The 24,869-nt window shown below is 41.3% G+C and overlaps 4 protein-coding genes across 14 annotated transcripts in view; 2 read left to right on the forward strand and 2 right to left on the reverse strand.

The window, feature by feature from the left end:
* The first annotated feature begins 1,714 nt into the window (after positions 1–1,714).
* LOC109465403 (putative all-trans-retinol 13,14-reductase) lies at positions 1,715–4,503 on the forward strand. Of its 2 annotated transcripts, XM_019762630.1 has the most exons (4): positions 1,715–1,894; positions 2,501–2,664; positions 2,971–3,078; positions 3,345–4,503. In XM_019762630.1, the coding sequence occupies exons 1-3, from the start codon at positions 1,717–1,719 to the stop codon at positions 3,058–3,060; spliced, it is 432 nt and encodes a 143-aa protein (XP_019618189.1). In that variant the 5' UTR covers positions 1,715–1,716; the 3' UTR covers positions 3,061–3,078; positions 3,345–4,503. The 2 variants fall into 2 exon arrangements, with proteins under 2 accessions (XP_019618189.1, XP_019618187.1); XM_019762628.1 differs by lacking the exon at positions 3,345–4,503 and having other exon boundaries at positions 2,971–3,313.
* Positions 4,504–4,535: 32 nt separating this feature from the next.
* On the reverse strand, positions 4,536–14,127 carry LOC109465399 (NEDD8 ultimate buster 1-like). The gene is made up of 14 exons (XM_019762623.1): positions 14,040–14,127; positions 10,554–10,683; positions 10,084–10,242; positions 9,626–9,696; positions 9,383–9,453; positions 8,896–9,054; positions 8,174–8,372; positions 7,381–7,567; positions 7,008–7,115; positions 6,501–6,653; positions 6,059–6,253; positions 5,678–5,761; positions 5,112–5,316; positions 4,536–4,718 (listed from the first exon to the last, which is right to left on the reverse strand). The coding sequence occupies exons 2-14, from the start codon at positions 10,674–10,676 to the stop codon at positions 4,549–4,551; spliced, it is 1,884 nt and encodes a 627-aa protein (XP_019618182.1). The 5' UTR covers positions 10,677–10,683; positions 14,040–14,127; the 3' UTR covers positions 4,536–4,548.
* LOC109465400 (cyclin-dependent kinase 11B-like) lies at positions 11,267–14,033 on the reverse strand. Its single transcript, XM_019762624.1, has one exon. The coding sequence runs from the start codon at positions 13,442–13,444 to the stop codon at positions 11,603–11,605; it is 1,842 nt and encodes a 613-aa protein (XP_019618183.1). The 5' UTR covers positions 13,445–14,033; the 3' UTR covers positions 11,267–11,602.
* A 218-nt stretch (positions 14,128–14,345) lies between the features above and the next one.
* The window catches only part of LOC109465397 (1-phosphatidylinositol 3-phosphate 5-kinase-like), a 31,945-nt gene continuing 21,421 nt past the window's right edge, over positions 14,346–24,869 (forward strand). For 4 of the 10 annotated variants that reach the window (XM_019762612.1, XM_019762617.1, XM_019762616.1 and 1 more), the window contains exons 1-13: positions 14,347–14,484; positions 15,009–15,156; positions 15,754–16,109; positions 16,602–16,785; positions 17,595–17,829; positions 18,476–18,619; positions 19,720–19,809; positions 20,792–20,927; positions 21,558–21,715; positions 22,545–22,656; positions 23,145–23,304; positions 24,208–24,288; positions 24,610–24,807. In XM_019762612.1, coding sequence (XP_019618171.1) covers positions 15,018–15,156; positions 15,754–16,109; positions 16,602–16,785; positions 17,595–17,829; positions 18,476–18,619; positions 19,720–19,809; positions 20,792–20,927; positions 21,558–21,715; positions 22,545–22,656; positions 23,145–23,304; positions 24,208–24,288; positions 24,610–24,807 — 1,993 coding nt within the window. In that variant the 5' untranslated portion in view covers positions 14,347–14,484; positions 15,009–15,017. Of the gene's footprint in view, positions 14,485–15,008; positions 15,157–15,753; positions 16,110–16,601; positions 16,786–17,594; positions 17,830–18,475; positions 18,620–19,719; positions 19,810–20,791; positions 20,928–21,557; positions 21,716–22,544; positions 22,657–23,144; positions 23,305–24,207; positions 24,289–24,609; positions 24,808–24,869 lie in introns of all 10 variants that reach the window. The other 6 variants (XM_019762614.1, XM_019762615.1, XM_019762613.1 and 3 more) reach the window with 6 other exon arrangements.

Genomic DNA, 24,869 nt, shown 5'->3' on the forward strand with positions numbered 1-24,869 from the left:
CTCACGGCTGTACTTATAAACGCCAGTACTATAAACGTAAGAACCACTGACGGGCCGTGAGGTAGGGGTAAACTTTTGAATGGGAAGGATTTGTGCAACGCCACTTGGCAGAAAGGTGGTCCAGAATGTTTGCCAGAGCATGGGCTACTTTAAATTTGGCGGCACAGCCTTTATTGTTATTTTGCAGACGATTTTCGTGTCGACTGTGAGCTGTCCCGCCATTGGGGGCTAAGCAGAAGGACGGGGGCAAAGCAGAATTGCGCCGGGGGCGTAGAGGAACGACGGGGGCGAAGCAGATTTTTTGCGGGGGCGAAGCAGAACGGGGCGGGGGCGAAGCAGAACGGCGGGGGCGAAGAGGAAGGAGTTTCATGGGGGTGTCTAGCCAAGGATTACCGTAGTAATGATACAAGCATGCAAAATAGGTTTGTAATAAAATTTTTTTGTTTTATAACTACTTTACTGCTACCGGGTAGCGTTATTGATATCTATATAGTTTCAGAGAGATATTTTGCCAGTTACAATCCATTTGATTACGATATTCTTCCCTTAGTTCTATATATGAAAGACTTAGGCTTGTAATAGTTGAATATGTAGAATGAGTCAAATTACAGACAGGCCTTGCAGTGTTTGAATATCTTCTAGTTGCAGTTGTACATGCATATATATGTATCTACATTTGGTTGTTCTTTGAAGTCATTTACGGTTCAAGTAAAGTTAGTTTTGGAAGTTGAATACAAATGTACTAAATCTAGGAAGTGAGACTTGTATTAAAAATACTTTTATTTAAATTGGGATGTTTCCTTGATGGTATAATCTGCCATTCCTAATTTTTGTTCTACCCAAATACAGAACTACACTACACAGTGCAACACAAACAAAATTCAGAGGTTTCAGACTTCTAGGAAGTACATGTACATGTATTTTGGGTTTTTGTGAGCATCAAATTCACCCCATTTCCTGTGTCTGTCATTTTGACCTTTTTTCATTCTGTCATTCTTCCCCCCTCCATTGCTTTCCCACCCACTCAGTTTACCCTATTTCCAGTTTCAGGCCTTTTCACCTGTCATGTTGCCTGTCAATCTTCCCCCACCCATGTGCGCTCAACCTACTTTCTCCGGACAAAGATACAAACCCACAGTTTGACCACCCAAAACAATACTTCCATACCAGTAAAGGCAATGGGACCTTTAGTTGGCTTTACCTACCACTACTACATTTGAGATAAGTTTTACAGACATACAGTTCAAGGTTTGACAGGTATGTGGGAGTCACTCCTGGAACTTTCCTTTGTAATTTGCACCTTAATATGCTCTCACTCCCACTACAGGCTTTAGGCCACACCAATTTAATTTGTTGGTTCTCGGATTTTTTCAGAAAAAATGTGAAGCGACAGGGCGAAAAAAATAAAAATAAAAACAGGTCTAGGCATCCTATTATAAGCTTAAATGCTACGAAATGAGACATGAAGTCAACACAAAAGGCTGGGTTAAAATTTAAACATTTAATTTTTAACTTTTCATCAAACCACTGCAATGATGGATGGGAAAACTGTAACAACTAGGAAGAAAAGGACTTTCCTCAACTGTTGGGGGCAAAACATGAGCATTTTTCAGTTGATTCGGAACCAGAATCATATTTTTTTTTTTTTTTTTTTGCAAATCAGAAAAAAACGAAGAGGCGAATCCGAGAACCAACAAATTAAATTGGTGTGGCCTTATGACAAAGAAAGTGCCAACTGACTTGGACGCTATCGTGGTGGGCAGTGGGATTGGAGGGCTGTGTACCGCCGCACTCCTGGCCAAGACGGGAAAGAAAGTCCTTGTACTGGAACAGCATGATCAAGCCGGGGGCTGCTGTCACACTTATGTGGACAAGGGCTTTGAGTTCGACGTTGGTGAGTGTTGTCTTGAAAGTTCATTGGTGTGGGTAGTAGTCCTTATGTTTTTTTTTCCAAATAATCTTTATTGAATTTTCAAAGAATAAAGACAAAGGACATGTTCACATACAAGAAAATAAATACCCAGAGACATTTGCAAACAATACATCAGTCTAACAATTTACCATATAGTGGACCCCATTTCAACATATGTTTATCCATTTTCCCACAGTTTTGTGCTATCACATATTCTAGTCTATGATAGTATTTAACATAACATGTAAAGCCCTTAATCGTGACCAACTTAGTAGTCCTTATGTTTAAGTTTGCACCATAATTTTTAACACAAGAAATTGGACTTAGCCAAATTCTGACCGTACAACTCCAGTCTGCAGTTACAGCATTCACCCCACCCATGTCCTGTGTCACTACTGTAGTACACAGACATATACACACACACATGCAAAACGTACACACACACATACACTTACACATACAAAATGTACTTACACATTTACATACGCATACATGCACACCCATATGCACACATACACACATGCACACACTATTTAACCACAGAGAACCACACACACAAAGACTAACTGTGCCACGTGTTTGTACCAGGTATCCACTACACGGGTAAACAGAACAGTGTTCGGACATGGCCGCAGGTCCTGCAGGGCGGGACGGTGAACCAGGCACTGATACAGCAGATCACCGAGGGTCAGCTGCAGTGGACCGAGCTGGACAAGAGCTTCGACATCGTCACCATCCAACATGACGAGAAGGTAACGAAGATAAGATCATTTTTATAACAATGGTTTTTATGTACATGTACCCAGGTACTTGTAGAAAAGTGTTACGGATTATCATACTTCCATGAAAAACTCCACTTATGTCTCAATTTGCCCTTGTCAGCAGGGCTTAGCCTCACCAGGCTTCAGGAAGTGGCTGGAAAGAGTAGAAATTGGCTAAATAGACAGATGATATGCTAGGGGAGTTGGTCTGTGCCAAGAGAACAGTTTGCCAGACCCAGGAGCGGACTAACACATTTGTCTTTTTTGCCATGTTTTTTGTACCTTTCCCTAATCCAGAAAATTAGAGGTGCCAATCAAGTCCAGCAGGTCAGAGCATCACAAAACCCTGCTGGAACACTTCCCTACAGAAGGAAAGGCTATCGATGAGTTCTTCGACTATGTGACGTAAGTCTCTGTTTACCTTTACACAAGGAAAACGATCTTCACTCTTTTTAAGATGTACATGTTTGTAAGTCTTATATCCTTCTTTCCTACAAACAAATCATTACTACCTGATACACCTTTACATCTTATCTGAGAGGACCATCTCTTAGACCAAAAGCTAGGTAATCTCACCCCTGGTCAAGTGAGGCCTGCTACTACTACATGTAGTGCTAGAGATTCGAACCCAGAACCTTCAGTCAACAACCCAGCAACCCTCTTTCTCTCAGGTTTACACAGGAACCCTGAGTGGCTTCATCCTGATGAAGACCCTTCCACTCTGGCTGGTTAAGCTGTTCATCAGGACAGGGCTCTTCAGCAGGCTGACGAGTTTCTTCCACTACATGTCACGGAGCACCAGGGAGGTCATGGACAGTTTCACAGACAACAAAGACCTTAAGGCGGTTTTGTCTTACAACTACGGAGACTTCGGTAGGGGCTTCCAGACTTTTTTTACCTCTGTGTATGGGGGGTTGTTTTCGGTGTGTTTGTCTGTTTGCTTGTGTGTCCATAGTTATTTGAATACATTAGAGTCCCAGGAAAAGAGGGCGGAAATGGCATAACCGCGGACTGAAAGAAAGGTGGAAATGGTCTCCCCACGGGCTGGGAGGAATTAAGTGGAGAAACTAAGACACTTGAGGATTGCATGTAGGCAACAATTGATTACGCACAGAACTTAGTAAGAAATTCAGAATAATGAAATTTGATAAAGGATACTTCGCGGAGGTTTGAAATCTCCAATTTCTTGTTTCTAGTTTGACATTGTTGTAGTTTGACATGGATCAAACCTATGCATGATTACAGAAAATATGAAATGCAAGTTCTGATAGCCAAACTTTCCAGTTTAAGTTCAGTATTGCATATTTATTGTCAAATCAGAACTTCAACTCTAAGACTGTATAGACACTGTAATCCATCAAGTGTGATGTTTGCATAGTTGAAGTGTTATTAGTATTGGAGGCAATAACAATAACAGTCTCCCTGTTGGAAGTGGATGGCTGAATTTTCTTAGGAAGTTCTACCTAGTGTGTTTACTTGTTGTGATGGTTACTGAGTTACATTTTGTAGTACTGTGATGGTATATCATGTCAACTGGGTTAGTGGAAAAAACAGTCCAGTCCAGCAGAATAACTGGTCCATCCAGGTAATTGGTTGGTACTTCATCTACTTGGTAGCAAGTGGGATGTAATACTGTCAACAATATTTGTGATCTTTTGTATCTAAATTGATATCTAAGATAACTATTACTAGTTCCCACTGTCATTCATGAAGCGTGACCAATGTAGATGCTTCTGAACAGTGGTGATATAATTTGCCAGGTTGTAGTTTATTTGTGACCCCTCAACCACACTTGTAGTACATGTAGTTAGCATATCATGGCATACTGAGTCCTGTAATCAGAAAGTTCAGTTCCTTTTTTTGTATCACATGTATTCAGAAGGACAGCGTTGACTCCAGAAGTGCCCGATACTCTTGAAGGAAGACTGACTCCTCCTCCAGGGTCAAGTCTAAGTAGTCTTCCTGGTCTGCCAGGTCTGAGGCAAGTTCCTCGTAGGCTTCCTTCTCTCTCTGTAGCTCCTCTGGAGATTTAGCCGGGGAGGCGTCTGGAGTGGGAAACAAGGACACAAGAACTGTTAACAGCCCATATTAAGTGACAAGATAATGAACAGAAACAAAATCTCTTGATAAGTGAAGTTTGGCTTTTAAAAATTGTTACAGCAAGTTTGGAAATCTCAGTAGCACACCAAACTAGTAACATTTGCAAAGCAAATCCATAATGATTACCTTTGGACATGGTCTGCTCTGTTAATTCTTATTTAAACACATTCACATATATGTACTAGCAGAGCAGGCCATGAAATTCCAACATTATGTAACCAAACACCAGTCACCAAATCATGTCATTGCTTATGTCATAGGTCACTGTTTGGAGAAGAAGAGGAAGAAATTGAGCAAAAACAATATGTTTTCCTTCGGTAAACATAATAATGATGTACCTGATGATGAAGATGAGGAGGAGGGAGTGGTGGAAGATGAGGACGTGGAAGAGCCGGAGGATGCTGAGCTGCTGCTGCTTGCAGAAGAGACCTCTGGCAGAACTCCTCCGCTCTGCAGCAGCATGTCGATGGCTCTCTGTGCCACCCCCTGGCAGGACTGCAGCGCCCGTCTCGACATCTCTGGGTCAAACCCAAGGGACACCAACTGAAGAGGCAAAAAGGACGCAAAGAAAATCTAATCTGTGGGCAAAAACATTGGAAAATGCTAAAATTTGGAGTACAGACTGTAAAAAAATCCTGTTGTATATGCAATGTAGTTTATATTTGGGATATATAGAAGGCACGTTGAATGTGCAACACCAATGCCTCTTGTACACTTTCCTTTGAGGCCTCCCTTTTTTGTTGTTGTTGTGTCAATAAAGAATCTTAAAGATCGTGTATGAAATATTTCAGAATTCTATATTTCAGAAACAATTTTGGTGTATAACCCTAGATTTTCTGTGGTCAGCAGATCTATATATTACATGTACATGACATTATATGATAAACATTAATCTATTACTTACCTGAGCCAACATTTCATCAGTAATAGACACAGGACTGGGGTCAGGGTCAGGCAGGGTCAGAAGCTCTGGCTGGTCCTGTAGAACCTTTGGAGAAGGAAACATGAATTTTTGTCACAACATTCTGATAAGAATGAACAGTTATACATACAATTAGCCACAATGAGCAAGACTACAAGAGGTAAAATACTAGCAATCTAGTAGTACTGCAGACACCAAAAGGTTCGGTCAACGGCTCACATCTTAAAACTTGCAATGTCAAAAAATTATACAATGTACATTTCAATATGTGATAACCCTCGTTGTTTTTGTGTTACTGGACTTCCCAAATTTGCTCATCTGTACTCTGTACTGAACAAATGAATTTGTCTGCCCTATGCTCACCTGTATTGCCTGTTGGATGTTGTTGTTTGTCTGTTGTAGAGCTGCTACAGCTCCTCCCCTGGGAAAACCCATGTTCACCAGGGCATCGTACAGGTCCACCTTCACCCAGTCACCACTGGCCGTCTTCCCCAGCTTCCTCGCTAGCTTCTTCTGTCTTCTCTCCTCACGCTCTTTCTTCTTAATCTCTCTTCTTTCCTGGGAATGGACAGAGACAATAGATATTTATTGACTATTTTACATTTATCTAAAAGAAAAGATGCAAAACTGATTTTATTCACTATTCACACTGTGACACACACACGGTGACACACACGGTGACACACACACACACACACACAAGGAAACACACACACACACTGTGACATTCACATGTATAAACACACACATGCCACATACAAACATGACCTCCTCCAAAGCAGAGGTAACAGCTAACACTCCTCACCTCTTGTTTCTGCATGATATGTGTGACTGCAGCCTGTACATTGTTGCTGCAGGCTCGCAGGCCCAGTCTGGCCTCTGCACTACTGAAGCCCATGGTCATCAGCTCCGTTAGCTTGGACTCATCAACTTGCAACTGTCGAAGGAATGCATCCGCCTGTGGAGCACAGAATGGATAAGTTAGTACATGTCAAAACTTGTTTTTTGGCTATGGAACTACATTAAATTTTGTATTGTTTTAGGTGGCCTTAAGCTGAGCTGTGGGTTTGTGTATCTGTTTGCCTAGATAGAACAGATTGACAGCACATGGGTGGGGAAAATTGACAGGCAGAATGACAGGAAGTTAAAGGTCTCATAATCTGGCCTGGAGCCAGTAGGTATTAGAGATAGACATGGGGGGAATTCAGGAAGCTGAGAACTGCATATTTACCAGAAGTCTGAAATCTCTTATTTCTTGTTATTCATTTAAGGCTTAGACTGGACCAAGATCACAAAATAATTATTACATTACCTTAGCCAGTTCTGCCACTGCCTGGTTCCTACGCCCCTGATGAAAGAACACCACGCCTTGCAGAAGGTGTAATCGTACAAACAGAGCCTTTTCTTGACCACTGCTTCCCTGCAAGTCAACAACATCAAACAAAGACGGTATGAAACACTGTAGAACAACTAAGCTGTGAATCAAACTCTGTAAACAAGTTGACTTATCTTTCAAAATTGTCAGTCTTTCAAGATTGCCATGTAAGCTTTAGAGAAGTCTTTGGAAATTTTTAAGGAACACAAACTTATTAACTTATAATTGTGTCTTTCAAGATTGCTATCTAAGCTCTTATTGAAGTTTCTATGGAAGTTTTAAGAAAATTTGTGAGGAAGGTTGTACTCACCTTCACAGTTGTGAGTCTCTCCAGGTTGTTGCCGTAGCTCTTGTGGAACAGTTGTTCACACTTCTGTAGCCTGTTCTCTGCGTCAGGCAGAGACGTGACGTTTTTCAGACACAGATAACACCACACGATGTCCAGACACAGGACAGCATAGTTATCCACCGCCTGAAGGATCTCTGATCTACACTGCCTGGAAATTTCAACCAAAAATTGATACAACACAGTAAAATTTTGTAACCTGGATACCATCCTGGTTAGTTTATGTCTGAATGTGATAGTTAGGTTGGTGGGTAGCGAGAATGTAAACTTTTGAGCAACTATTGGAGAGGAAATAAACTAACTAAGATGGTATCCAGGGTGAAAATTTTGTCAAGAAATGCAGTTAGAGATCATTGTAGTTACAATGTTTCAGTGGTACATGTTTAACTTAGAGGTCAGTGGTAGAGAATACATATTGGGGATTAATATGTGTACAGTTGCATTGTATAAAGTCTTACATCTCTAAATAACCAACATAAATAGATGGAGGGAACCCTTTCCAGTCAGTTAACCAAGCATAAGGCAACAAATTACATTGTCCATAATAGATTTGTTAAAATAGGCAGTACGCATATCAGTATAGCCGATATAACCGCCCTTCGGCGTAACACACCAGCTTCGCAGGCACGCGGCACAGAGGCAGCTAGCTATATCACACTGAACGACTTCTTACACTCAATCTTTGCACATTTAATTGCAGGAGTTGTTTAAAGCTTTCTATGTTGTCATAAAATGAGTGGAATGAAAATAGACTGACTGGAATTCTCGATCAGCCTCCAGCAGGAGCAGCAGAGCCTCTCCGTACTGTTTCCTCTTCAGCGCCGCCTTCCCTCGCTCGTTTAGTGCCATGGCAACCGTCAGCGCCCGCTTCTCCTCCCGCGGGATCTGGAGAGCCCGACCGGACTGGTCGGCGATTTGCAGCCCGTACTGGTGACCGTCATGGTCCATGTCATCATCTGATGACGGATACACACGCTTAGTTTGGGATTTTTTCTATTCTAGCTTCAATCTGATCCTCTGAGAACTTATCAACAAAATAGTTTGGTACCTGACTCTTACCTCATCTATCAGTTTAGACTATTGACTGTTCAGTGAAACTGGGATCAATATTGTACATGCTTGAATGTTAATTCCTATAATACCATGCCACAACAGGACTGTGTAATTTGGAGCCTATCAGAACTTTTGCTTAACTGAGATGTCCAACAAGGTGCCAGATTGTTCTGCAGGAGAGTGATCAGAAGAGTAGACTAGAGCTAGAATAGGATGGATTCCAGAGTAACAAAAAGTCATATGTCAATCAACTGTTTAAATGGGAAATACTCTGCAACAAAAAAAAAAAAACACTTAACAATGTTTGTCTGTAATGGCCCTAGACCATGCCACAAAGAGATATCATGGAATTGGCTTGCATGATGATTCAAGCTTTCATGAATACAGATTGATTCAAACGGACAAAAAAACAAAGAAACAACTTACCTCCAGCGAGTGAGTTGGCCAACAGCTCCGCACCCTCCCGCGCTCGTCTGACCTTTGACATCTGCTCCTCCCTCTGCTGGGCCTCAGCCTCACTCTCAGACAGACAGATGACCAGGACTTGAGCGTTGTTTGCGATGTGTTGAGATGACAGCGGTACATCTAGGTCCAAACACGAGGTGGAAGAAAAAACATTTAAAAAAAAAAGGTGCTTCTGGACTTCCATGATGGCTTGGGTGAAAGAGGAAGAGTGCCACCTTACATATAAGTCAAAAATATTTCAGAGAAGTTTTATCCACTTATTGACTTAATCTTAAGAAAAACACTGTATTTTGAGAAACTCGCATTAAGAAATAAAATGATCATTTGTAATATTAAAGATGCAAGTTGCTATCTCGGTCAAAGTGCTGATCCCAATCCCCCCTTAGCCTTGGCCAACGTTCAAGGGTTCCTAGCTAACCTAAGACCCCTTCAACAGTATAAGACTCACCATCTTTTATGACTCTGCCTACTGCAATGGGCTTCAGATGGTCTGCTGTGAGACCACACTTCTCAGACAAGCTGAAACAAAGTTAGTCATGATTGTTTGGATGAAAGTGATGACAAACAGGTCTGAACACCATTTGAAAGCAATCTGGTTTGAATTTAATTTAAGAAAACTAATTACTGAAGTTTAAAGTTAATTTGAGAAAAATAACCATTGAAGTTTAGCTACGAAAAAAAAGTTTCTTACAGTTTCTTGAAGTCCTTCCCCAATATCTGCAAAGTCGTCTCCACCTCAAAACTGCTGCATTTGAGGTTCCCCTGAAAACAAGGCATACTATTAACACTTACAATCTGTGTAGTATACTAGTAGTATTTAGTAAAGCTTTTTCTAAGAGAATGATACATAATTATAATATACTCCTATCATCAAAAACTTTCTTCAAAGCTTTTTCATTACAATGTCTACACCTCAGAGGGTCTAGGCACAAAAATTCTAAGCACAAAAACTTCTAAGTACATGTACAAAAAATCAATGTGAGCTCAGCCTGATACTATTGAATAGTTTGATTAGGTTAGTAAGTCACTGAATACAGACTTTTTTCACCAAAACATTGACTGAATAAACCTTGTGTTTGTGTAAATAGAGTCTCTTTATTGAGTCTGATACTCATTAAGAGAACAGGCCAATACTTCCTGCTGCCATACCTTCCCAGCCAGTTTGACCTTCAGCGTAGCGATGCCCGAGGTCTGGAACTTGCGCCTGGAAGCCAGCTTCCTCACGGCGTGAAGTCGTAGTTCCTCCATGTTGGCTGCCACCACATCTTGGGACAACCTCAACTCCTCCGAATACTTCAGTATCAAATTCTGGACAGGAGCATAGCAATTATTATGAGAGCATTGATGACAAAGTTTTGGCATCCATACTATTTAACCCCAAATTAATTAACCAACTATGTGCTTAGACTACCGGTACCTCCTCCCTTTACTCATACACGACTGTGTTGAAATAATGAAAAAAAAATTCTAACTGTACTGGAAATATCTAACCATCTAATAACTGGGGGTAATGCTAGATTTAGCATTCATAACAGCTCTAAAGTTGTACATTGTATTGGCTGCACCATAAGTCAAAAGAAAAAGGGTCTAAAGGCTGCAGTTTCCCTCTGTCCACACACCTGAGGTATCTGGTCAGCTGTGCCGTCCTCTCTGCTGTAGGGAGACTCCCACAGTTTGACCTTGTCTCTGTTCAGCACCTGCCTCAGCTGTCTCTGCACCTCCTCTGTCTGAAGGCTGCTCATTTTTCCACTACAAAACATTTCAATGGCCACAGGAGATCATGTAAAGAAGGACCCTCTCATTGTAGGAACATAGAGAAAACATATCTCAGATGAATCAGGATGATGATCTCAGATGTCTTAACACATGCAGGTTAAGTTCCAATAATGAATTCAATGACTAATATAAAAAAAAGATTTATTCATAATTTTTCAGCATATATTACATGTTTTCAATAGTATTATCTTGCACACAATTGTCATATATCTTTTTAAAATGATGTTAACATTCAAAGATTCCAAACATATACTGTTAAAAAACAATGTTCTAGTATCAACAAATTTTCTAGTACATGATACATACCAACAAATAAAAGCAATTCAAAGTTTGGACTTGCAATTGTAAAAACCTGGGAATTGCACTATTTAACTTTTGCTCAGGGTCTAGAATTGATTCTATACAAAACCTGTGGAACTGCTGGGTAATAAACTTTGATAATGAGTGATCTCAAGTCACTACATGGCAACACAGTGGTGTAATAGCAATTACAAGGAAGACATTCAACCTTCTAATTTAAATGTGTATAGGTATAACAGTAACATAATGAGTATGTAGATGTCTGCTAGTTGTTTTTTTCTGTGGCTCCGGTAAATCTATTCTACTGAAATAACATGTTGTACAGAGTGACTACAACATTGGTATATAAAAACATTTTAAATATAGTTCCAGTCTATATCTTGGCTTGAATCTCTTCAGTACAATCAAATTCTGTCCTTATGAAATTTCTGCTCTCACACATATGAATTAATTAATGCTCACAAAATTACCGATATGATACAATAAATAACAGTCAACATACATGTACACCTCCACAGTAAAACAATTTCGAGAAAAAGTTGGATTTGATGTTTGTTTGAGTTTCAAAAATTTTGCAATTGTTAGCAACAAATCAGCCATGAGCATAGCTGATATTAGCAGGGTGACTATACACCATAGTAGGCTGTGGCTCTCCTGATCCTTGTGCAAAGCACTGTTGATACACAACTGGAGTCCTAAAAACCTGTCCTGCCAAAAACTGTGGGTCCACAGGAATGGGGACCTCCTGGAAATACCAGTGTTGTAGCGCCTGTACGGCCGTTACACGCCGTGCGGGACTGTATGTCAGGAACCAGTTCAGCAGATGTAAGCCCAGCTCTGTCAGTGTCCATCCTAACCGTCGTCTCAGCCTGTTGTAGGGAAATTCCGGCAGAATGCATGTTTTTAAGAAAGGGAGCCGGGTGTACCCTGGCCATATCTTCTCGCTCGGCGTGCCGAGGTCGGAGAATATCTGGTGAAGTTGGTCGATCTCGGATTCACCATCCCAAAATGGTTTCCCAATCAGCAGCTCGGCAAAAACACACCCGACCGACCAAAGGTCGACTGGGGTGGAGTACGTCTCACTTCCCAGGAGGAGTTCAGGTGCACGGTACCACAACGTCACAACCACCGGGGACAGGTGCTTGTCTCCCTTCCTAAACGTCCTTGCCAAGCCAAAGTCTGTGACCTTGAGAATTCCGTTGAAATTGACAAGAAGATTTTCTGTCTTGATGTCTCGGTGTAGGATGGCGTTGTTGTGGAGATACTGGACTGCGTACAGAAGCTGCACCAGCAGACATTTTGTTTCGCTGACAGAAAATGGCCGCTGCATGTTATACATCAGTTGCTTCAAGTCTGTTTCAGCGTACTCCATCACTAGGTAAACTTTGTCAGCGTTGTTACCATACACCACTTCCCGTAAGGATATAACATTGATGTGTCTAGCCTTCAACATGATGTTAACTTCTCGTAGACCAGTAGAAGAGACACCTTGCGGCTGGTTTTCACTCTTCAGCATTTTGATCGCAACCACATTCCCCGTTTTCTTGTGCATGGCTTTGTACACCACACCGTACGTTCCTTCGTTGATCAAGTTTAGGAATGCATAGTCATACACAGTGGATGGCGGAGGGTTTGTCACAAGTCCCAGCCCTTGACTATTTGCTTCTCTGGAGGTGACCAAAGGGATAGCAGAGTAGTTGTCTTCTTCATGTGATACATTTTGCACTTCATTCCTGTCAGTCAAATGTGAATCACTGCACTCCAACCTTACAGGTATGTTGACATTGTTCTGTACGGTAGAGAAAAATCCACCCTGTGTAGACTGATATGACTCATTGTCTGTTGTTCTGGATGCAAACCCTGGCTGTATGACTGGTATTGGATGGCAATTTGAAATAACCAGCTTGTTGTCATCCTCATGCCTCTCCATTTCTGGGCTGTCCTGGCAAATTTCTTGCTGAGATTGGGCCAAAACACTCTGTACAGTTCCATCCTTCCTAAGTCTTCTGGTGTCCTCTTCACTGCAGAAAACTTCAACATGTGTCTGACCTGGTGTGCTGCAGTTTGTTCCATCGTGTTGGTCTGTACTTTCCTGCGATGCCGGCCACGATTCTTCAACAAACTTTTTGCCATCCTCTTTCTCTCCCAGGTTTCTTTCTTTCCAGTCATCTGCTGCTCTCTTCCTCTTCATCTCATCTGATGTGTTGTCATTCTCCCAACCGTTTATACCCTGACTAGCTGAGTCATTGCAACCAGTAATCGTTGAAGAATCTGCTACAGAATGTTCACCACTCAGCACGGTCTGACTTCTACCAACATCTGATTCTCCCATGTCATCTTGTGCCGTATTTTTGCCATCGTCTCCGGTGAAGGAATTGCTGGATGCAAAAACTGGTTTGATTTTGCTTGGTGGCATTTTTGCATCATGTTCCATTATTACATCCAGGCAGCTTTTGGATAAACATCTATACTGGGATGGTATCTTCTGATTTAAGTGGTGGAAAAGCTGCTACTATGCTAGACCGTCAGTTAAATCACTATCTGTGGTCTCAAAACACTATCGTCCTCATACCACAGCACGCCTAGCCTGGCACGTAGCATTTTCCAAAATAAAAAAGGAAGCGACATTCCAGGTTCTGATTCCATGACGCAGTAGAAAAATACGCGTTCCATTTCTGACATCATCCGATGGCGTGTCATAAATATCATGATGACACAGTGAAAACAGGGGGCTAAAAATAGATGTTGTGTTCATGTTGCGACTAGCAGCTGGGTTTTTAGAATGAAAACGGTTTAAAAAAGCTGTAAATCTGTAGTACTGCGGTGTGTGAAAATTATTATGTTGCGTAAGCGCAGTGCAATGACGAAGCAAGTCCCTACATGTTACCCCTCCCCCGCAATCCTTCTAGGTTTAGAGGAAGAAATGCGGTCAATGATAATCTAAGAACGATTGCAAAGCTACTAGACACTCTAAACACATTAAGGATGTTATACAAGTCAACACACATCAATCTTATTGGTCACAGTACCTGTAAATCCTGCTAAAAGTATCGATCACATTCGTTCGATCGTTTCCAGATGTAAACAATCGGTTTTGAACTTTGAACTTTCGGGGTCGCAACCTTTCACCTGTAACCTGATTTACCCCTGATTGTGATGTCTTTTCATATCTTGTGGAAATATTAGATTTACAAAGCACTGTATCATAACTAGCCAGTTATTTGCCATTAAAAGTAAATATCTAGCAGTTTTACACGTTTAAACTGTAGATATTTGGTGATAAAGTCTGCTAAAAGAAGGAAATACATCAATCACCCTCAGTCATGAGTTCATTGCTGACTAAGGTAAACGGGAAGTCATGTGATTGTCAAAATGGACGACTTTCAGCAGAAAGTTACTTGTTTTTCTGCAATTTGCGCGGGTTTTCTTGCCTAGTAAGGCTGAGAGATAAAAATCAACGCCCGGAATATAAAGGTAAGTAAATGAAGGAACTAATATGAGAAAAATTCATTGGAGAAGCGTCGTAGTTTTTGGATAAACATAACTGGAAGTCTGGAACTGATGCAAAACATTTTCGAGTCACCGAAGCGAGTTCAACGTCCAGAGGGATCAAAATTCCAAAAGTCTTTTTTGTCAAGGTCTGTCAAACGATCTGGGTAAAATCATTGAAAACGGGTCGATTATTTTCGAATTCTATAATCTGCCGTTTTATGAAGTGTGTTTCTACTCTAATTCTAGCATAATAAAGCGTTAAAATTAAATCACCGAGGGAAGAACAACAAATATTTTTGGCTTTTGACATTTGCCTTGTTCTGGTTCTGGATGGATACTGGGTAATACCCTTCAGTTTAATAGGGTAAAGCGCCCTAGTTCCAAGAAGGCTCGACTTTGGAAAATGTTTTGAAGAGAAAGAAGAAAACATGTAAAGGTTAGATAGCTCAGACTACAAGACTGACTGGTTGATAATGATCATGATATTTTGGCTATCACGTTTTCAGAGAGCTCAAATGGCAGAAGCGACTGTGAAGGAGTCTAAGGCAGGCACCCCTTCACCGGAAAGTGGTCTGACCCATTTTGCACCCTTGACTCCACTGGAAGAGAATCAGACCTCTTCGTTTTCGCTGTCGAGGTTGTTTCGTAGGAAAGGTACGTCCTGTTCTATTAAATTTCATATGGGGTGGGATGCTTCTACGACTGCAGATACAGTACACAGTGTAAGAGGGACTCAGAGAGAGAGTTTTTGTTTCTCCAACCGCAGATTACTTTCAACTGGGGTCGTGTGGCGCAGTCGGTAGCGCGTTCGGCTCACACCCCAGAGGTTGTGGGTTCGAACCCTGCCCATGTCACCGATCTTGTGCCCTTGGGAAAGGCACTTTACACGACTTTCCTCACTTCACTCAGGTGAAAATGAGTACCTAGCTTCGGTTAGGGACGTCCCTCGGATAGGACGTTAAATGGAGGTCCCGTGTTTGGGAGAGCCACACCCCATGCACGTTAAAGAACCCACCGCACTTATCGAAAAGAGTAGGGGATCTTCCCGGTGTGAGTGGTTCAAAACTTACAGTCCGGTCTTACGCAGCTTGTACATGTGCGCACATGTACAAAACTGGTGTGTTACGCCTGAAGGCGGTTTACCGGTTATGCGAAACAAACAAACAAAACAAACAACTTGTGTCGTGCTAATGTCTATAATGTATTGTTGCCCCTTCCTTCAATGCTGCTATGTTCCTTTACCTCTTACAGGGTCTAGTGATTCTACCAAAGATGACAAGGATGCCAAGAAGAGACAACAAGCTTCGGTTAAGTCGAGTCGTCCCGCCAAGTCGACCATCCCAACGATCAAGGAGTCGTCCAAGGAACCGACAGGACACAGCCACAAACAGGTCCACCGCAAACGCACGACAGAAGGGAGAGTCGGCAGGCATGGGGCTGTTAGTCCGGCTCACAGACTCAGGCCTGAGGATCATCGCAGGAGGACCGTGTCCCTCAGGGAGTCCACAGAGATGGCAAACAGAGGCAACGCTGTGGAGATTAGGACGCTCCCCAGTGTGCTGAAGAGACTGGTTGCAATTCTTGATGGAAGAATCAAGGTGGGCAAGGTTAGATTGCAGTGTCCTGTTGTTTTTTTTGCTGAGAATTTAGCATTTGATTTGGCATGGGAGGATAGGCACAGTTATTATCAGAAAGCAAATGCATAACGTTTACCTTCACATGGTCAAGCCTAACAAAGTACTAGTACTGCTCTGCTTTTTCTTACTCAGTCAAACACATTCATATATGTAGTGACCAGCCCCTCAAGCAACCTGCCACTTTGCTACATAATGTACTGCAACATCGTAAGTATGTATGGTGACCAGCCCCTTAAGCTCTGTCCAGCCACTTGTTAGTACAGTAGTGTTATAGTGACCCAATACCAGTGACCGTAGTCTGTGACAGATATCTCATCCAGGTCATTGATCGTATTTAAGAAGAGGAAAAAGAGAAGAAGAAGAGAAAACAGACCTGAAAACAATATGTTTCCTTCTATGAAGGTAAACATAACTATGGTAAACGTTAGAACCACTCAAACAATTTCCATTCCTACTGTGCAGGAGTACAAAGACCCAGGTGACCTGAAGCAGTACTGGATGCCTGACAGTCAGTGTAAGGAGTGTTACGAGTGTGGGGACAAGTTCAACACCTTCCGCAGACGGCACCACTGTAGGGTGTGCGGACAGATCTTCTGTAGCCGCTGTTGCAATCAGCAAGTCCCAGGAAAGTTCATGGGTTATACAGGTGGGTGGAAATCTTGGAGAGTAGTCTTATTTTTAAGTTAAAGGTCCAATGTCTTCTGTCTTTGCAGAAAGTTTAATACTAATAATAGAGGAAGAAATACTGCAGTGCTTGCCTATAATTATTCAGAACAAGGCTTACAATAAAGGGAAACCCTATATATGACTTGTTGGTATACTGCAATTAGATAGCCCAGAATTAGTAATAATATCCTTGGTTGTAATATTGATTTTGGTTGATATCAAGCTAGTGGAACACAATGGCCATTGAAAGTATTGATTATTTCACTGTTGCAGAATGAATGCTTAATGTACTCTTTGAAATGCGTTCATGATTTAAATGTTTACATATTTGTTGTTTTTCTGTGTCTTTGTCCTTGTGTGTTCTGTTTCCCTGTCTTGTGTTGTCATGTCCCACAATAGAGTTCTGTACTAGTAAGTGTACATTTTTCTAGGTTAAGAACATTTCGCTTTGTGTGACTGTTTGCTGCCTCATTAGCTTTTAGGAAGGCTTTGCATCACAGTATTTTGAACTTGCTGGAGCTGGAGTGGTTGGAGCTTTTGTCCACTTTTCAATTTCACTAATCTAAAAGCAGATGTTTGCTGTTCATTTCTGTTCCAAGATATGGAAGGCAATAATCAAAATGTATACTTCTGGAGATTGTTCTATATCATTTACATGTTTGAAATGATTTTATAAAATACTAACTAGATTTTACTCTGCATTAGTCTTTTATCTACAGTATTGGCTGTATGTGAGATTCAGGTTGGTACAGAATTGGGTGTTAAAAGAAAATTTTGTGTTTTGCCCAGGTGATGTTCGTGTCTGTACGTACTGTTGCAAGGTGGTATTGAGTTACGCCCAGACCGTAGATGGGAATGGGGACCTTAAGGCGATACGTGAGGATCTGAAAAACTTGACGGAGTCGCACCTCTCAACGTCAGGCTCCTTCACGTGGTACGATGCGTACCGGGATGACGGGACACCGAAGACATTGAGGAAAAGGGTCTCGCCTCGGCCTTTAGAGGAGGAAGTTGGACGGAGAAGGTAAAGACTACTTAAAGTTGTGATACAATAATTCTGTAGTGGGTCTGAATTAGATTCTACATTAGATTTAGCTTTCTTTCTTCCAGCTTTGCATGGGTCTGTTAGTGTTACACATGTATAGTACCAACACTTCTGAAAGTGATTTCTTCAGAACATAGGATATTGGGATTTTTTTTACACAACAGTGCTTCTCTCACCTTGCTTGCAAAAACTCTACCTACATTGGCTACATAGGGGCAAGAAGATGTACTCCAGTCAGAAGCGCTGAAAAAGGTATCTGATAGACACCGAAACACAAGGGAAGAGAAGCACTGGTTATATCCTTCACCAACACTGCTCATGTGTGCTACAATGCCAAGTATTACGTTAAGACTATACAAGATCTGGCTATATTACAACATACACATTTTGCTATATGTGCAAAATTTCTTCCTCTGCATGTCCATTTATATTGAGAGCTGCCCTACACAGTTATTTTATACTAAGTCTTACATATTAAGTTCATACTATAGGATAGAATATGAAACAAACCTCTATTCCAGCTTGCTGTCTGGTGCAGAAGTGTTTCATGCTGATATTTTTGTACCACGTTTGTGTAATCATGAGTCACCAACTTGAAATGGGGGCGGCCTTTCTCCTGCTGCAGCTCCTACCCCCACGACAGACGCTACAGCGCGGGATCGGACGCCAACCTGTGGGTCCCCGCAGCTTACATGGGCCGCCGCATCTCCCAAATCCTTTTAGACTTGTCCCCAAGACCCTCCAGGGTGGAGATAGACTTGTCCCACAGGTATACAGAAAGAAAAAAAAAACTTGCCAGAGGATCTTGCCCTATGTACATGTATTGTAGCAGCTGTTAGATGTTACGCAGGATGGTGCACCTGTCAATATAAGCCTTAAGGGTTTATGTAGAGATCCAGAAGAAGGGGCTGAAAGCCTGCTTTACCTCGGTCTCCTACCACCCTTACCAGAGCCAGAGAAATGAATAGTAGTACTGTACGTCATCGTACAAGGTTTGGCTGTTGAAGGACTGAAATATCATTCTATAAAAACATGCAAAAGCCTTATCATGGTTGTGTCAAACCATACATTCTCTAGACTATAGTTCTTCAGTGCAAATTGTCTGCAATGTATTGACAGGTGTATTTAGCGCTTTAGCATAAAAAAAAATACAATTTGCTATGAACAGAAAAGTATATCTCCCCAAGCAGGGTACTGTAACAAGAACCTCTGTCCAAGAAACTAACCCATCTCCACTAACCTGTCTTTCTTTTCTTCTCACAAAATCTTTTTTTCACAGACAAAAAGATGTCTTTTTCTTAGATAACTCCCTACCAGCTCCTTGCATCAGATCTAGAATTTAGATTTAGAATTTTCAATGAATTCCAAAGTATATTGCTAATATTCTAGCTACCACACTCCAATAGTATGTATAATACATTTTAATATATACCATTCACAATGTCAAGATTGTATTTCTGTATTAATAGTGTCTTGTGTATAGTATGTCCCTGTGCTGTGATATTACCAATAACATTTGTTTTTCCACACAGTACAGTAACTGACACACAAACAACTGTATTGTTGGTTGACATTACAGCAATGCTGTGATATAACATAATAATAAGCAACTGTTTGGAAAGTGCAGCTGATGACATCAAACTGATTTCAGCTTGTTATCTAGACAAGACATCCTTCCTATACCATTGACAAAAATGATCGTAAAAGGAACGTATTATGTCTATCATGAACTTTGCTATGCCTGAGTTGAGTCAAGAGTGTATGGCTGGCCCATAGACCGCTTCATGTATTCCTATTGTTTTTCGTGATATAATTTGCATGTGATTAACATGTACTAACGACCCTGCTTCCCTCGGTATGTACCCGTAGCGGGGAGTCTCTCCCCCTCATCCCGTCAGGGCTTCGTCGCCGCCTGTCACTTAAGTTTGCTAGCAAAGATGATGACGACAGTAAACTCAGGTACCCGTATATATATAACCACTGCCCTAGTTATGCCACCACCATCCCAACAACATTCTCACAACTTGCTTACAATTCATATCACTTGCTTTTGCTTTGCATGAGCTATAAAGAATTTGTCCAACTCCCACATGAAAAAATAGCACTTTTCATAAGAGATTGCACTTTTTTTGCAAAGCAAAAAGGATGGAAGCTATGGTATGGATGCCCAACAATACAGCTAGAGTGTATGTGCTAGACATGTCAGATGTAACACAATTGTTGTATTGTTTGTAGCAACAATGTACAAAAGATTTGGAAGTATGTGGCTGTGCATGTTGGTTGTATATTTTATGTATATAGAATGTTTGCTTGACAGAAATGTTTGTCATGCCTGTGAATAGTTGATGTGTCTTTTTCATTATATATTTGTTTACTCACACAGTGTTAACTCATTTGTATAAGACCTTTCCTTGCAAAAATCGCTCGCTCTGTTCCTGAGTACCATCTTGTAGTGTACATACGTAGCTCTTTTGAGCTTATATTTTCTTCCCTATTTCAAGTACATTGTATATATATAACAACTATCATATGCTCTTACTACAAACATGTAGGCTGAACCATGTACTAACTACTGTTCATCCTCACCTACTGTCCAAACATGAAATAACACCAGTGTATTCTTTCCAACCTCTTTTGCAGGTCCTTTTCTCTACAATCACACTTTCTTACAGCCTCTCACAAAGAACAGCTGAATTGTTGCTAACAAATGCAGCTCTTTATATAGTATAAACCCACCCTCCATGCAGACCTCACACTCAAATGTCAGTATCTTTGTCTGAGTACATTGTATGTACTAAATTGTATCAAGACTTTGTGTTCTACGGACTTTTTCTGAAACCTGCAGTTCTTTAAACCCTTTCTTGTTCATGCCATCCACCATGGGAAAACCTTTGTTGTAAAATTTGATTGTGCTTTGCTGAAATGTCCTGTATTGTGGTAGGTGTAACAGTACAAGCAGTGATGTGACCTCGTCGCGTGACAACCTGAACATCTTTGACACGGCCAACGCTCCTGGTGCCAAGTACATGCAGTCTGACACACTTCTCATGGAGGAGGAGAGAAACAAGCTGTTACAGGTAAACAGAAAAACACTAAAATAATAAGTAAACACCAGCAAATACATAGTAATTGTCCCCTAAAAACATTGGAAGAACCAATCACAAACTCCTGACCCAATATTTCCCCGACATTTTCCATCCCCGTTCAATAAGTTTTTGATTTCCAAATTGCTAAAATGTTTACTTCACAGCCCATCTAGGATCTTTTCTCACTTCTGTTTCTTACTGCTTCCTGGTAGAATTTAATCATTTTTGCTTTATTAGAATATCTCTTTTCTAACCTATCTGTCAATATTTCCTGTGTTGTGTCCTGTACATGTATGTCTTCCAGTCATATGTGCTCTGGAGAGCCAAGTGCATCCGAAGGGTGACATACTTTATCTTCCAACTCTTTACTTCATTCTGTTATTTTCTTACTTTTTTTACTGCTATCAGCTAAAATAGTTTTGAATCTCAATTCTATTGATGAAAGATAACTTCATTATGAGATTTTGATCTCACTTTCTCAATTACCTATTCTGCCTTAATTTCATTTTCTTTAAGCATTGTTCTACTGATTTAACTATCCCGTGTTTTTCTTTGTTTTCTTAAATCCTTGATGTTATGTATTTACCCAAGACCCTGATGTACTACTGTGCTTTTACCCAGGATTCTGTGCAACTGCGTGACCTGTGGCTCCAGATCCAGCATCCAAGCCAGGGTATGGAATTCCAGAACCACCGCTACCGGCTGCGCACCTACACCAACTGCATCGTGGGAAATCAGCTGGTGGACTGGCTGATCAAAAGGGACAAAGCAACATCCAGGTATTTAATTTCTGTCACCTTCTATACCAGGATCATCTTAGTGCACAAAATGATACTAACAGTAACATGTGAAAGTCTCAGTGTTGTAGATAGAGAACAACACATAAGAATCTGCATAGCTCTTAGAAATTCCACCGAAGTCTGCACAAGAATATAATCTCTAGCTATTAACATATGTCTTTCTGTTCACCTATTTGGACAAAGGAAAAAGGATGGGTGTATGCACAGGTTAGCCATGGTATGTTTCTTGTATGTTGTAGCTTAGTGGTCTGTCTGATGCTGAAAGTATGAAGAAGATGATTATGACAGAAAGTGGTAGTAGATAGGTATTTCTTTCCAGCCTTTTATACATTTGAATACCTTAACCTTGTCCTTGCTACGTAACCCAGAACCAATAGAGATTTGGTAGCCAAATGGCTACTTCAGTCTGCTGAAGGTTAAAATGTCTTGAAAGAAAAAAAACAATAATGTGACCTGAGAAAGGACACTCTTTTTACACAACCAAGTCTTTTATTCAGCTGACGTTTCGGTGACCATCTGTCACCTTCCTCAGGGCAATTCTGACTGGTTCACATTGCATTGCAGCAAAGGTGTCACTGCTACAGATGCATTCCCAAATGTACAATATTTACATATCTACACAGCAGTGACACCTGCGTTGCAATGCAATGTGAACCAGTCAGAATTGCCCTGAGGAAGGTGACAGACGGTCACCGAAACGTCGGCTGAATAAAAGACTTGGTAATGTAAAAAGAGTCTCTTTACTCTGTCTTACCAACCTGATGAAACTATTCACTGAATAATGTAACCTTACAACATTTGTCCCCAGAGTGCAGGCAGTTGTGCTTGGTCAGGCCCTGCTGGATGCCAAGTGGCTGGAGTGTGTGACCCACACTGACCAGATCTTCAGAGACGAGTACTCTCTGTACAGGGCTGGGGAGGTAGGTATTCCTCAGGGATATTTGCATAGATCTGTTCTACGTTCACAGTTGTAGCATTAAAATGATAAGATATACTGTCCTCATCTGTAAAGAGAATATGTAGAGACATTGTTTTTAAACTAGAGGTTGGTGAGTTCAAATCCTAATGGTTGTTGCTCACCAACTTAGCCTGGGTGCCATCTGATTTGCTATGGGCAACTTACTCTCGTTGGCCCAAAAATTCAAGTGTAAGGAGTCTGTAGAAGATTGGATGGCACCCAGGCTATCACCAACTTGTCTGCATGCTACTTCAAAGAAGGACTGTGTAACAGTTCTTGAATAAATAGGCATTGTCCTCTGTTCATCCCGTTATAAAGAGATAGAAATTGCCCATCACATTAAGCCTATATCAACCGTAGATTGTGTTCGTCCTTTCCCTTTAAAGCCAATGAAAGAATAGCAAATCTCTATACATCATCTTGATATAAATACATGTCCATTCTATTAAGATGGCGAACCATGAGTTGGAGAGTCCATCCCCGAGCACGGAGACTGGTGACACGCCCACCATGGAGGACGAGTGGGAGCCGTCCTGGTTCCGCGAGATCCAGCGGGACGACAGGAGCGAGGACAGCAGCGCCGACGAGATGCTGCTCATCGACAAACCAGGTACGTCCATCTGTCTATCCATTCACGCATCCATCCATCCATTCATCCATCCATTCATCCACGCATCCTTCCATCCATCCACGCATCCATCCATCCATCCATTCTTCCATCCATCCATCCATTCTTCCATCCATCTATCCATCCATGCATCCATCCATCCATGCATTCCATCCATCTATCCATTCTTCCATCCATCCATCCATTCTTCCATCCATCCATCCATGCATCCATCCATCCATCCATCCATCCATCCATCCATCCATCCATCCATCCATCCATCCATCCATTCTTCCATCCATCCATCCATCCATTCTTCCATCCATCCATCCATTCTTCCATCCATCCATCCATGCATCCATCCATCCATTCTTCCATCCATCCATCCATGCATCCATCCATCCATCCATCCTCCATCCATCCATTCTTCCATCCATCCCTCTATCCCTCCATCCCTCCATCCATCCATCCATCCATCCATTCTTCCATCCATCCATCCCTCCATCCATCCATCCATTCTTCCATCCATCCAATGGTACACATAGATGAAGAGTATTGACTGTAACGTTATTAAAACACACATTTTGTTACATAGTTTACTTCATTTTGTCGATGCTTTCAATTAGTAGATGATGTGTTGTAAAATACATGTACTGTATCTTTCTGTACTGTTACCTACCTGTTAGATGAATGTCCATACATGTATAATTTGGGTGATGTTTTCTGTTTAGAACTTCACAGCCATGCTTGTACTTGGCTGATGTGTATCTGTACAGTCTAGTCAAGCCTTGAGCAGTCTTCATACTTCTGTCTTTAATGCACCAGAAATTATTGTACAATCAACTGATCAACTTCTCTATTTCTTACCCTGATTTTCCCAACCCTCCTTCCTCCTTGGCTGCGTAGCAGAAGCTCCAGTCGCCCAAATAGCCATAGAATATGACGGCAGCCATGATGATGATGATGATGATGATGTCACACAGTCAGGTAGAATGCCCTTATGTGTGCGGTGTTTTGTCTTTGTCCTTTTTAAAGAAAACAATTCTACAACCGTGATTGTTTTCAGAGGAGCATGAACAAACTTTGGTTTGAAGGTGGCTTGTGACTGTTATTTGGCACAAAGTTAATTTTCTTACTTTGACTGCAAAGTTGTAATTGTGTTCTCTATTTGGTGTTCCTCAAGCATGTCTTCTAATGGTATGCCTGTTTGTGTTTCAAACTGTTGTTCTATTCATAATTAGAATCAAGCTATGTGCTACACACTTTTAGTGCCTTCTGTGGTCTAAAGTGAAACCTGTATCATTCCAGATGGTAAAAAATCTTCGAAATACAAGAAGACGAGTAAAGAGACCCTTCCTGCAGCCAAGAAGCCGGTGGACTCACACTCTGAGTCCTCAGAAGAAGGAAGAAGACAGGCGACATTTTATCTCGATCTTAAACCAGACAATGTCAACTTCAGGGTCAAGAAAACCAGCAAGGTTGCCTCCAGTGCAGAAGCTGAAAAAGGTAATTGCATTTTGTATTTTATTATTATGTTACTCAAATTGTTTCCTATTGTTATTACTGAG

The sequence above is a fragment of the Branchiostoma belcheri genome, unplaced genomic scaffold (genome assembly GCF_001625305.1).
Source record: "Branchiostoma belcheri isolate BF01 breed outbred unplaced genomic scaffold, Haploidv18h27 scaffold15, whole genome shotgun sequence".
In the NCBI taxonomy this organism is placed as follows: Eukaryota; Metazoa; Chordata; class Leptocardii; order Amphioxiformes; family Branchiostomatidae; genus Branchiostoma; species Branchiostoma belcheri.